The sequence below is a fragment of the Penaeus monodon genome, chromosome 5, assembly GCF_015228065.2.
Source record: "Penaeus monodon isolate SGIC_2016 chromosome 5, NSTDA_Pmon_1, whole genome shotgun sequence".
Taxonomy (NCBI): domain Eukaryota; kingdom Metazoa; phylum Arthropoda; class Malacostraca; order Decapoda; family Penaeidae; genus Penaeus; species Penaeus monodon.
In genome coordinates, this window is record NC_051390.1 from 51,823,810 (window position 1) to 51,837,804 (window position 13,995).

The following is a 13,995-nucleotide window of genomic DNA, read 5'->3' on the forward strand; positions in this document are numbered from 1 at the left end:
CTTCTCACTTCCTGTCTATCTCCAGTTCTGCATCCTCTGCTTGCTTGTCGCCTACTTCTCGCAGGTATGTTGGGAATTTTTTAAAGGGTGACTGGGGAGCAAAGTAAAGGCTTGAGGGTGGAATAAAATGTTTGTTCTTTTTTATCTGCTTAAAGTATGCATTTTTATTACTAATTTTCTGTGATATTATCATTCTTTTTATTACTGATATTTGAAAGATATTTAGTTTTTTTTCTGGGCTTTTATTTGAACCTGGAAGGGATTCTTTCATTTGAAGATATAAGTGCAGTAATTTTTAGAATATAAAAAAGAAAGACAAAAATTCAGATTCATTTCTATATTCAATAAAAATTATTCACAAGATTTACCAACTCAGTTATGTGTCTGTTCCTGTGTTATTTTCTAGATTGTCCAGAGCTCGGAGGACAGGTACCATCCCACACGATGGAGGTAAGTGGTATGGGGCATGTCAGAGAGAAACAGATCTTTATGCTTAGTGTACAAACAGGGTTACTTGTACATGCTTAGTATGTATATACACATGTATGTTTATACTGTACTTGAGTCTATGTGTGTGTGTGTGTGTGTGTGTGTGTGTGTGTGTGTGTGTGTGTGTGTGTGTGTGTGTGTGTGTGTGTGTGTGTGTGTGTGTGTGTGTGTGTGTGTGTGTGTGTGTGTGTAAGATACACATGTATATGTATTTATATATACATGTATATATGTGTACATATATGTATGTATGTATCTGTGTATATATTTATTTTTCCTGTCCCCCCCCCCCTTTTTTTTTTTTTTGCATGATGTCTCTTTGCCAAAGCTCTGACACACCCCATTATCACCCTTTCTGTTCCAGGAGTGTGTCTGGCCACACCGTCATGGTGGTAACAGCCAACTTGGTGGTATTGGTCACGAACTTGGCTTGTGCAATCCTGATCAAGAAAGCCGAAAACAGCATGCCAGGTTAGTTGAGTCTTTATCTTGTATTTTTTAAGGGAATAAGTGGGGATAAATTGTGTGGTATTATCCAGATGTGGGACTGTATCATTATGAAAAGTATGGGAAGTGTACTGTAAAACACTGGTTTCCACTCAGGACTCCTGTCCCAATCCTCTAACATATTGGGGACACACTGGCAGCAGCTATTCCATTTATAATATTTTCAACTAATAATTTTTAGGCTTCATAATCTCTGACTGCTGTAGAGGTTGGACCTTGTTTTTTTTTGGTGAATATAACATTTTTCACGTGCTGAAACTTTGAATAGCATGGGGGAAAATGTATATACTTAAAAAAATTGGAATCTTGGTACAAAGCATGTACACATGCAGATAAGCACACACACACACACACACACACACACACACACACACACACACACACACACACACACACACACACACACACACACACACACACACACACACACACACACACACACACACACACACAGTAAATCCTCCTATTCTTTTTCACCCCTCTCTTCCTCCACAGCTCTGTCAGCAAGTGCAGTGCCGAGCCCGAAGCTTATTGTGTCTCAATTGACTGGCTCTGTACCCTACGTTATCTATGTCCGTGTCTTCGTCAATGGCATCATGTTTATTGCCATGGCGGCTGCCCTTGCCTACCTCATCGTGCAAGTTGCCAAGACAGCAGAGGTGCGCCTGTTGCTGGAAACAGAGGTAGGTTGAGGGGTTTTAGTAAGGGTTGAAGTCGGTGGATTGGGAGATGAAGGGGGTTTAAGGAAGGTACTCTCTCATGCTTATTCTTCTTATCTTTTGTGTGTATGTGTGTGTGTGTGTGTGTGTGTGTGTGTGTGTGTGTGTGTGTGTGTGTGTGTGTGTGTGTGTGTGTGTGTGTGTGTGTGTGTGTGTGTGTGTGTTTCTTTGTGTTTCTCTTTGTGTTTCTCTTTGTGTAACAGGGTATATTAGTTATAAAGTACACTCTTGTCTTTATTTGTATAATGTACCCTAATATGAATGTAATCAAAAGTTAGAGAGAGAGAGAGAGAATGAGGATGTGAGAATGAAATATGAGAGAATGAAATGAAAAAGTGAGAATGAAAGTGAGTGAGTGAATGAGTGAGGGAGCGAGTGAGCGTGAGAGTGCAAGAGTGCAACTTTGAGAGTGCAAGAATGTGACTGTGAGAGTGCAAGAGTGCAACTGTGACAGTGCAAGAATGTGACTGCAAGAGTATGAGAGTGCAAGAATGCGAGAACCCGAGAATGCGAGAGCACGAGAATGTGAGAACACGAGTGAGAGTGTGAGTATGAGTATGAGTAAGAGTGAGTGAGTGAGTGAGTGAGTGAGTGAGTGAGTAAGTAAGTGAGAGTATGAGTGTGCAAGTGAGAGAGTGTGAGTATGAGTGTGTGAGAGTGAGAGTGATTGTGAGTGTGAGAGTAGGAGTGAGAGAGAGACTGAGAGACTATGATACATTAAGGCATTGAACTGGTGGATGCAATGCTAGGTTGGGAAAGCTTGACTCTATTGTTGAAGAGTACACACAGATAAATGTGTGTGTGTGTGTGTGTGTGTGTGTGTGTGTGTGTGTGTGTGTGTGTGTGTGTGTGTGTGTGTGTGTGTGTGTGTGTGTGTGTGTGTGTGTGTGTGAATGAGTGGGCATTTTATGAATGTTTTTTTTTCTCTCTCTTTCACATTATATTTTGTTTAGCTCTGTTTTTATAAGGGGATTTTGATTATTACTTATGAAAGATTTTGTAACTGATTTTTGGGGATGTTTCCAAGTGTTTCTGTAGGATGAAAAAAAGGAAGTACTGAAAACCATGTGCAAAAAATTCTTTTAAAAAACTTTTTGTCTTTCTGTAAGAATTAAGATAAGCAGCTGTGATATCTTGCATTTAGAAATAAAGTAATTTTTCTGTCTTTGAAGGATATGACTCAAGCTGGTGCTCGGGTTGGAATAGTGGTTTCATCTTCTTTTAGCACAATCGCAAATGTTCTGGCCCTCATACCTTGTGTGGAGTGGGTCTATGATACAGACCAGGTAAGTTTGTGTTTTTTTTTTTTTCTCTCTTTTAGATTATTTTTTTGGGCACAAAAACCACACCACAAAACACACACACACACACACACACAACACACACAACACAACAACACACACACACACACCACACACACACACACACACACACACACACACACACACACATATATATATGTATGTACATATTTATGTATATGTTTGTATACGTATGTATATATATATATATATATCATATATTCTAGTTTCTAGTTTCTAGTTTTCTTGTATGTTTTTTATAACTATTTATCACTATCTATTTTATTAATCCATCATTAAGCAGGATTTGTTTTTTGTAGTGTATTTTGGAAAATTGGCTTGTACTCAATCCACTTTCAATTACAATTGCTAATTTGCAATTGTAGCTTGGTGTGTTTGTAGCACCAAAATTGCTTTTATCATTTTTATTCCATTAACTCTTGCCTTTGGTTAATACAATCATAAATTATGTACCAAGCCTGACCTTATCTCTTAGGATGACCTGACGTGACCCTAAGAAGAACCCATTTGATATGGAATTTTGCATATTGCTATCAGGTGTTAATATATTCTGAATATTTATAATGATATTGCAATTATGCAACCAGAATCTAAAAATGCATTTTTTGGTATTAAGGTTTATATATTTTTAATGTTTATTTTAGTTATTATAACCTTATTGCTTAGAAAAAAAAATGATCATTATCAATGGGATGAAATATTTTAAATGTTTCTCATTGGTATTAGGTTGCTATCAAGAATAAGATCCAGTGATATCGGCCAGTAGATACTTTCTGAGTCCATGCCACAAATTGTCTTGCCATATCTTTTTAAACCTTTTGATATGGCGATGGTGTGAGCATCATGGCAGTAAATCAGGATATTCCATAAGCTCTATCTTTTGGTGCCCTTTGGGACTGGTTGGCTTCGTATCCTGGAATGGTGGCTTTGGGGTGTCACTGGCACAGGAAACTTCTAATGAAAAAAAGTGATTCTGAACTCTTCTTCTGAGATATTTAGGTTCACTGTATTTATTTATTTATTTATTTATTTTTATTTATTATTGTTATTATTATTATTATTATTATTATTATTATTATTTTTTTTTTTATTATTATTATTATTATTTTTTTTTATTATTATTTTTTTTTTGAGGAACAGGAGTGAAAAGAGTGCATAAATACGAACCATTTACTCAAAGAAAGCTCATACAGTAAAAGATTTCACTTTTCATTGCCCTCGCCAGGTTGACCTCCTCAGCGACAGTGAATATGGCTACTACACCTTCATTACTGTGCAGATCCTATGGGAATACCTGCCCACACTTGCCTCCGTTGTCTTCTTCAGAGTCAAGAAGCCCATGGTAAGTCTTTAGTCTTAAGATATGGCCATGGCCTTATCAGTTTTTGGGAAGGGGAGGTAAAGGAATGCATGACCTGGATATGACTAATATGTGAGAGTGGTTTGTAATAGATGATTTGGTACAAAATAGGGTCATGTACAATATATCAGTAGTTGGATAACTTTCCTTTTTATTATGATTTAACATTTTATATTTATTACTAGTCATGTACTTATATGTACGTAATGTTTGGGTTTAATCCAATGTCTTTTTCAGTGGCCACATGGTCCACCAAATGGCATATATCTGTATGGGTCTGACATGTGCTCTCTTGTTACACTTGCCCTAGTGACTCTCTTCCTGGCTGCTCACTGAAATTTGAGGAACATGATTGCTTTGATAAATTTTACATGTATTCAATTTTATGTGTTTTAAATTTTCAAATGCTCAATGTTGCCAACTTCTTGACTTTACCAATATAAAGCCAAAAGTTTGTGTGATAGTACTCGAAGCAACCATAGATGCATAGAGCAACATCGCATTGCTTGCAGGTGTTCTTCACCATGTTTCTTGTCCCTCTCCTGTAGCAGAAGTGGAAATGGCGATATTTCTGTAATCTCATAGGGAAATGCTTGTGCTGTACCAGCCACAATAACTCTTTATGAGTTTGTTGCACTGGGTGGCTGATGATGTAAGGAGCTACCTGAGTGACTGCAATGCAATAATCACATTGCAGTTGGATGGGACCGACAATGTATTTCTGTAACAGAAAGGCATTTAATGTTTCCATTTTAATAAGGTAAAAAATACCTTTTTGTACCATTTCAATGTCTCTCTACATGGGTATGACTGGGAGAGCTGGTCCCCCTCATCAACTCCCTTCATTCCAATGTCAAGCACTGCAACCGGCTTCTGTTCAGTGCCAAGCTTCTAGTTTGTACCATCTCACTTGCATGGATTGTTAAGGGCATGTGGATGGTGCATTTGTCTTCTCACTTCAAGCACAAGAGGCTGGTAGGAGTGCTCCTCCTATGCCTTTCATAGCATTTTAGCTTATGAGGGAAGTCTGATGGCATAAGCTTTCTGTTGCCCTTCATGGACCCAAAAGTGTTTGTTTTATGAGTCATCAGAAGGTGGAATAATGTTGGGTTATTGTATCAATTGTCAAGGTACAGTTTGTACCCCTTCCCCAAAAGACCTGCTGTCACAAGCTTCCACAAACAGTCTTTATCATCATGATTTGCATTGTTGTTGACAAAATGTAGAACCAATGTGATCTGATTGTCTACTGCGGCTTTGGACACACACCCATCAAGTAGTACTGGCCCAAGAACAAATGTACAGATACATGCACATGCACATAAACACACGCACACACACTCGCACACGCACACGCACATGCACATGCACATGCACATGCACATGCACATGCACATGCACACGCACACGCACACGCACACGCACACGCACACGCACACGCACACGCACACACACACACACACGCACACATGCCACAGAGGGAGGGAGGATGAAGAAGAGGGGGAGAGGGAGAGAGGGAAGAATGAGGGAGAGAGGGAAGAATGAGGGAGAGAGGGAAGAGTGAGGGAGAGAGGGAAGAGAGAGGGGGAGAGGGAAAGAGTGAGAGAGTTAGTGAGAGAGGGTTATGAATGATATAGTACTAGTAAATGGTCATAATTAGAATGGTAATAATCAACAAAAACGATGTAGATCAGTCACCTTTGCAAGTCATGAAATCACCTCCTCCTTTTTCCTTACAGCTGCTGTCTTACCCTCCTATCCTGGAGCCCTTGTCGCGGTCAGCAGGAATGCGTGCCAGCGAGAGCGAGGAAGACGGAGGATTCGCTAATCACTACCTACACCCACAGTGAGCATTTTGTTTGTTAGGAAGTCACTACAGTAGTTTTGTGTGACTTCTTTATATATATATATATATATATATATATATATATATATATTTTATATATATTATATATATATATATATAAAATATATATATAATATTATATTATAATATATATATGTATATATTTTTAAATTTTATGTATATATAATGTATATAATTTAATTTATGTAAAAATATGTAATGTAAATTTATTATATATTATGTATATGTATATATATTATGTATATATATTATTATATATATTTTTAATGTTATATAATATTTGTATAAAAATATAAATTATATGAAAGAATATATATATAATATATTATGTAATTATATTATGAAAATTTTTTATATATGTATATGTATATATAATATGTAAAAATGTATAAAATTATATATATGTAGGTAATATATTATATATATAATATATTATTAATATTAATAATATATAGTATATTATAGTATATATATATTATTTTATAAAAATTTTATAATTATATATAATATTTTATTATATAAAATACCATATAAATATATATTTAGTATTTATAATATATTTAATAAATAACATAACAATTACATATCTAAATATAATATCATATAATATACATATTTTAATATATAATATATATATAATATTTTAATATAATATATTTTAAATTTTTAATATTATATGTATATTATATTTTTTTATATGTATCTATATATTATATCTATATTTTATATATATATAATATATATATATATATTATAATAAAATTTTTTATATATTATTATATTATAATATATATTATATTATATATATATATTAAATATATATATAATATATATAATTATATATATTATATAATATATGGGGACGCGGTGGCCGAATGGTTAGAGCGTTGGACAAAAGATGTCCGACGGAATCTGAGTTCAGGGTTCGAGTCCCCCGGCGCGTTGTTTCCCCTTGGGCAAGGAATTTCCCTCGTGCCTCCCTAGCCACTGGGTGGCCAAGCCAGCCCAAGTCAGTGCCAGGTAAATGAGTGGTGACTCGATAATAATAAAAAATAATAATAAAATAAATAATGATAATGATAAAGAAAATAAAAATAATAAAATAATAAAATAATTAAAAAATAATATAATAATAAATTAATAAAAAAAATAAAAAAAAAAAAAAAAAACACACCGGGGTGGAAGGGAAAAGGGAAAAAACCACCCCCTTTAAATTGTCAAGAAAAATCAGGGAACCCATGATCGTCAAGGCGCGGGGGCCCGAATGGTTAGACGTCGGACTCAAGCTGTCCGGGGCAATCTGAGTTCGAGGGTTGGTCCCCGCCCGGCGCGTTTTTTCCATGGGCAAGGAACTTCCCCTCGATTGCCTCCTAGCCCGGGGTGGCCAAGCCACCCCAAGTCGGTCGCCCCAACCCCGGAAAAATAGAGAGAGATTACCGAAAAAGGAAACCGGCACTCTCTGTGGAAAGGAACTGGGACCCACCACTTCCCACCCAAAGAGCATCCAACAGAAAAATAAAATAAGTATCATCTATGACCACGGCGGCTCGACATAAACCCTACCTTTAAAAAGAAGAAATTATTTGTATATAATATATATATATATATTAATATATATATATATAATATATATATATATATATATATATATATTATTAATATATGTATATTTTTTAACTTTTTTAAAGCGGGCAGAGATAGTTCCCCTGTTATTTGGAGACTGCGAGTTGAAAGGAGCCTGGGGGATTCCACTCAATTTTTATTTTCTCCTGAAAAACCCCTTACCCAAAATGATTAAATACAAAACATAATTCATACCAATCGCCCGTCGCTGGGTTAAAAAAGGGGGGGCGTTAGTCGTGGGCAACCAGGTACAATTTTAAAATGCATCTGGAAGAAAAAAAAGATAAAAAAACAGCCAATTAAAAAAAACACTTTAAAAAATCGGAACGGGGAACGTAAGGAAAAATGAAAGAGAGGGGTAAAATTTTACATACTGTCTGAAACAAATGGATGATACAACTTCAAATATAAATAAGTGAGCCCAAATTTGGGAAAAAGTAAGGAAGTTTAAAAACAAAGGGAAAAACAAACATTCTTTTTTGAAAAGAAAAGGGAAAATTATAGTCACGGAGTTGCATGTTTCCCACGAAAAAAACTGCAAATGCACAAATTTGGGGTAAGCCCAATAAAGATCGCTTTTTTAAAAGTAGAATAAAAGAAAAACCTCATAATATTAGCATTAACAATGAAAAGCCCCAAACCAAATATTGCAGTGTGAAAAAAGGGAAAATTTTTTATAACTCCTCCAAGATATTTTTAGAACAATCCAAACAGAGATGAAAAAAATAATCTGGGAGCCCCAACGCCAAAGTAGGAAAAAATAATCAAAAAAATTACACTGGGGAAAATTCGGCCCTTGGAGTATAATGAAAGAGGTAAAGATTTTGATTGAATCTGTAGTACAAAAAATTTAGTTTAGCCAATACATTGCCAACCCCAAACCCAAGACACTTGTACACGGGTTTTCACCGACAAAAGAACCGCAAAAAAATTGACTACATTGTGCTGAATCAAAAAGGAAAATTTTCAAAAAAAAAGCCAAAACAAGACCGGGTGCGCTGAAAACAGGCCCACCAACAAATAACATCGATTTTTTAAAAAACACTAAAAAGATGGACGCCCAAACCCACCTCTAAGCTCGACTACAAAACTCTATAAAAATTTACAGAATTACAGTGTAAAAAACAAATTTGAAATATTCAATCAATGTAAAGAGAAAAAACCCCAAAATGAGTTAGGGGAAGGGGAAAAGAACCCCTGCTGAGCATGCTAAGAAACATCGCCAAAAAGAAAAAGACAAATTCCCCCTGGATATCTGAAAAAACACGGGAAATTGAAACAAAAAGATGCCAAAAAATAAAAAGGTATCAATAATCCAGTTGAAAAAGTAATTTACAAAAAACAAAATACAAAAATTCAAAGTTTATTGCGCCAAGTAAAAAAAAATTTTTAAAATAAAAATTTGCCAGAGATTAAAAACCTTTCTTCAATAAGACAACTAAAAAAACTTACCAAAGGGAGTACGAAAAAATCACACAAAAATTTAAACCTACAATGGACACTATAAAAACCTGAAGATGGACTTTTTTTTATGTGATAAAAAAGAAGTCAAAGATAGAGGGAAATCAATATTTTTTCCAACTTATAAAAAAACAAAAAAGACAACAAAACATTAATTAACTAAATGAAGCGGATGAACCCCCGCCACTGCGGGGACAAAGTTAAAAAAGCCAAAAAAGAAGTAAAGATAAAAAGGGCCCCGGGAATAGATAAAAATCAGCAGAACTAATTAGAATGCTGGGAAAGGTTGAATACTTTACAAACTTGTACAAAAATAGGGAATGAAAAAAAATGGCCAAAGACGGGAAAATCAGTCTTACTCCCATACCTAAAAAGGTGACGCACTCCAATGCAAAAATAATAGGAAATTCCTTAATAAGTCACGCGAAAAATTTTGTTAAAAATTTATTGCTGAAAGAATGAAGTTAAAGTTAACAGGGGAAAATTGCAGCGAAAAGCGGGTTTTCGCCTGGAAAAGGCCCAGAAACCAGATTCTTTTTTAAAAATTGATATGAGAAAAACAGAGAACATCAAAAAGACCTAACCTGTGTTTCAGATTATTTGAAAGTTTTGATACTGTTGATCACGATTCCTCGGGAAATAACATTACGTATGAATTTTTCCAAAAAAATCATCCAAAATTAAAAAAAGCCTTGTATGACCAACAACAAAACACTGTAAGAACCATTATGGTTAAAAGAATGGTTCAAGTAAACAAGGAGAGACAGGGTTTTCATTCTGCTCCGACCTTTTTAATATATATTCTGAAACAATTAGAGAGGTGCTCTAGGAATTTTTTAAGGAACTGTGGATGTTGGGGGGATACAAAAAACAAATCGAGGTACGCCGATGATATAGTTTTGATTTCCAGCAGTATCACGAACTACAAAAAACTACAGATAAAGTTAGAGAACAACGAAAAGGGGGGCTTTTTTCTTAATGCCAAGAAAACTAAATCAGAAAATTCAAAAATAAGGAAGAACAAAGATGAATTTTTCAATCAATGGGAAAGAATGTGGAAAATGTGAAAGAGTTCACTTTTCTTGGAGGTTTAACTAATAATATGTGATTCACCGGGATAAAAGAAGAATTACCATTTCCAAAAAAAAGCCCCAAATTCTTCAATAAAATCTGGAAAGACCGAAAATTACCTTACGGGCAAACTGAGGTTTTTGAACTCTTTTTTTCCCAAATTTCTCATAGGTTTTGAGTTTGGGTGTTTAAGTAGATAACAAGAAAAAGATCAATAGTTTTGAAATGTGGGTTACGATGGTATCGTATTTGCTGGCAGAAAGAAACGAATGTGAAGTGCTGAGAAAAAAAAAATAGTAAAGACCGATGTTTTGGGTATCTTGAACAAGAGGAAATTAAAATTTTTTTGGTTATGTAATGAGAAGTAAAAAATTGGAAAAACTTGCTGACAGGGGTGGGTGAAGGAAAAAAAGAGGAAGAGGCAAACCCCAAGACAAATGAGGACAATATCAAAGATATTTGCGGGCTGTCGATGGTACAAGCGGAAAAAAAGCTAAACGGTTTAAGGCGAAGGATGAGGAGAGGTCCAAGGGGTCTCAAACAGACATACGTTTTTGATGATGATGCCAACAACAAGCAGCGTAAGAACCACTTATGGTTAAAAGAAAAGGTTCGAAGTCAAAAAAGGAGTACACAGGGTTGCATTCTTTCCACACCCTTTAATATATATTTTGAAACAATTATGAGAGGTGCTTAGAGAAATTTTGAAGGAACTGGGAGTTGGAGGATCCCAAAAAATCAAATTGAGGTACGCGAGATATGTTTATTGCCCCAGTATCATGAAATACAACTATACTAGTAAAGTTTGGAAGCAAGCAAAAAAACGGGGTTTTTCTTAATGCCAAGAAAAAAAAATCATGAAGATTTTAAAAAAACGGCAATGAAAAAAGATGAACATGTTACATCAATGGAATGATTTTGGAAAAATGTGAAAGAGTTCACTTATCTTGGGGCTGTTTTAAATAATACATATGTGATTCACCGGAGATAAAAAAAGAAAAATTCCATTTCCAAAAACGCCCCAATTTCTCTCAAAAAATTTTGGAAAGACCAAGCTTTCCCTTTCGGACAAAACTGAGGTTTTTGAACTCTTTGTTTTCCCCAAATTTCATATATGGTTTGATGTTGGGGGTTAAGTGTAACAAAAAAAGATCAAAGTTTTGAAATGTGGGGTTACGACGAGTAATGATATTAGCTGGACAAGAAGAAGACAAGATGAAGTGTGAGAAAAATAAAATTTTTAAAAACTGAGTGGCAAGAGGGGAATTAAAATTTTTTGGTCATGTAATGAGAAGTAAAAAATATTGAGAAAAATTTCTGACGGGATGGGGAAGGAAACAGAGGGAAAAGGGAAAACCCAAAACAAGACGACGACAATATCAAAGAAATTTTTCGGGCTGTCGTGGTACAAAATGGAAAAAAACGTAAGATCGAGTTTTTGGGCGAAGGATGGTGGAGAGGTCCACGGCTGCTCAAACATGAGCATACCCTTTTATGATGATTTTAATATATGTAATACATAATATATGTATATAATATGTAATATATAGTTTTATATATATTAATAAATATTGTATATATAATATGTATATAAATTTTTAATGAATATATATGTATATATTATGTATATATTATGTATATATTATATAGTATAATATATATATAATAAAATTATATATATATAATGATTATATATATGTAATATATATGTATATTATATGTATAATTAATGTTTAAATATATGTATTATATATGATATTTAGGGATATATAAATGTATTATATAAATTTTATATATATATATAATATATATTATATATATAAAATATATGTGTGTGTGGTGGTGTGGGTTGTGGTATATATATATATTGTGTAATAATTATTGGTATAATAAATGTGTATATATATAAATAGTATATATATATATATTATTGTATAAAAATATATATATATGTATAATATAAAATTTTGGTTTTAATATATGTAATAAAATATGTAATAATATATTTTATAAATATATGTATATAGTATATATAATAATAAAATATATATATAATATATATATTATAGAAGTTATGATATATATATAATAATAATAATATATAAATTTTAAATATATTTTATACACATAATTTATGTATATATTATATAATAATATATATATATATATTAAATATAATTTTTATAATTTTGTCTATTATTGAATATAGTATTAAATATAATATATATATTATATATAATAAAAATTATAAAATAATATATATATAACACACATTATATTATAATATAATAATATATATAAAATATAATATTTTTATATAAATAATATATAATATATATATATTATATATATTTATATATATATTTTAATAATAGTAATATAATATGTATATAATTATATATATTTTGATATATATGTATATATAAAATTTTTTATAAAAATTTTATATATATTTTTTATATATGTATAATAAAGATATATATTGTATATATATATTATATATAATATTAAAAATTTTATAATTTGTATATTAATGTATAAAATAATTATTTTATATATGTATAATTTTTATAAAATGTATTATATATTTTAAAATGTAAAATATTTTAAAATAATTATATATATTTTTGTATATTAATTAATATATAAAAATATATATATATTTTATATATTTTATTTTAAAAATTTTTTATTTTTTAAAATTTATATTATTATATACTATTTCAAAAAAAAAAAAAAAAAAAAAAAAAAAACACACACCACACACACACACCACAACCACAACAACACCACCAACCCCACCACAACCCCACACACAACACACAAACAAATTATATATCCCCCACCCGGAGTATAGGGGATAGAGCTTTTCTTTTTTGTTTTATCCTGCACATATTGGGTTTTTTTTTTTTCACAATTTTTATTGCTATTTTAAAAGGCCTTTTTTATGCAGAATTAAATGACTTTTGAGTACAGTAAACCAGTATTTAAATCCTTAGGGTCATGAAGCAAAAATAAAAAATTTTGTGACCAAAATGTAATACAGAAAAAAAAAAGACTGGCTAAAAAAATGCCAAGAGAAAAAAAGATGGTATCAGGGGCCCCAGGACTGAGATTTTGTCCTTTCCTTTAGCATATCATTCCAGCAGGCTTCGGACACCGGTTTTGGGAAACTCAAAAAGGAGGGGGAGGGGGTTCCCCCAACCTCTCCCCAAATCGGGAGGCATGCACCACAATGCAGCACACCCCAGCACTAGATTTCGTACCGTACATGGGCTACAGGAATACACGAGATCAGTAATCTTTTGGCAAGTATGACATGGGGGTTTTCTGACTTTGGGCTAGGCATTAAGCTCATTACCAAATAATATAAACTTAAGGGGTTTTAATACTTGCTGTAATTCAATGTAAAAGGAAGTGCAGAAGCCAGGAAAATACATTTTTGTAAGGGGTGTGAGATCCCGTGTTTTTGGTAAATTTGCCATCTGGGTTTTGGTTAGTGAGGATTTTGTTCCCCTTTAATTTTTTTGAAAAAGTACAAGAAAAAGCATGCTGAGAGGAGAGTTTATACTTTTA

At 32.8% G+C, this 13,995-nt stretch overlaps 1 protein-coding gene across 1 annotated transcript in view; it reads left to right on the forward strand.

Moving 5' to 3' along the window:
- LOC119573575 (G protein-coupled receptor 137Ba-like) overlaps positions 1–13,676 on the forward strand; it is a 23,952-nt gene extending 10,276 nt beyond the window's left edge. The window contains exons 3-10 of the mRNA XM_037920786.1: positions 1–64; positions 407–450; positions 854–960; positions 1,492–1,679; positions 2,888–3,001; positions 4,263–4,379; positions 6,137–6,243; positions 13,553–13,676. The exon at positions 1–64 is cut by the window's left edge and continues 153 nt beyond it. Coding sequence (XP_037776714.1) covers positions 1–64; positions 407–450; positions 854–960; positions 1,492–1,679; positions 2,888–3,001; positions 4,263–4,379; positions 6,137–6,243; positions 13,553–13,676 — 865 coding nt within the window. The remainder of the gene's footprint in view (positions 65–406; positions 451–853; positions 961–1,491; positions 1,680–2,887; positions 3,002–4,262; positions 4,380–6,136; positions 6,244–13,552) is intronic.
- Positions 13,677–13,995: the final 319 nt, after the last annotated feature.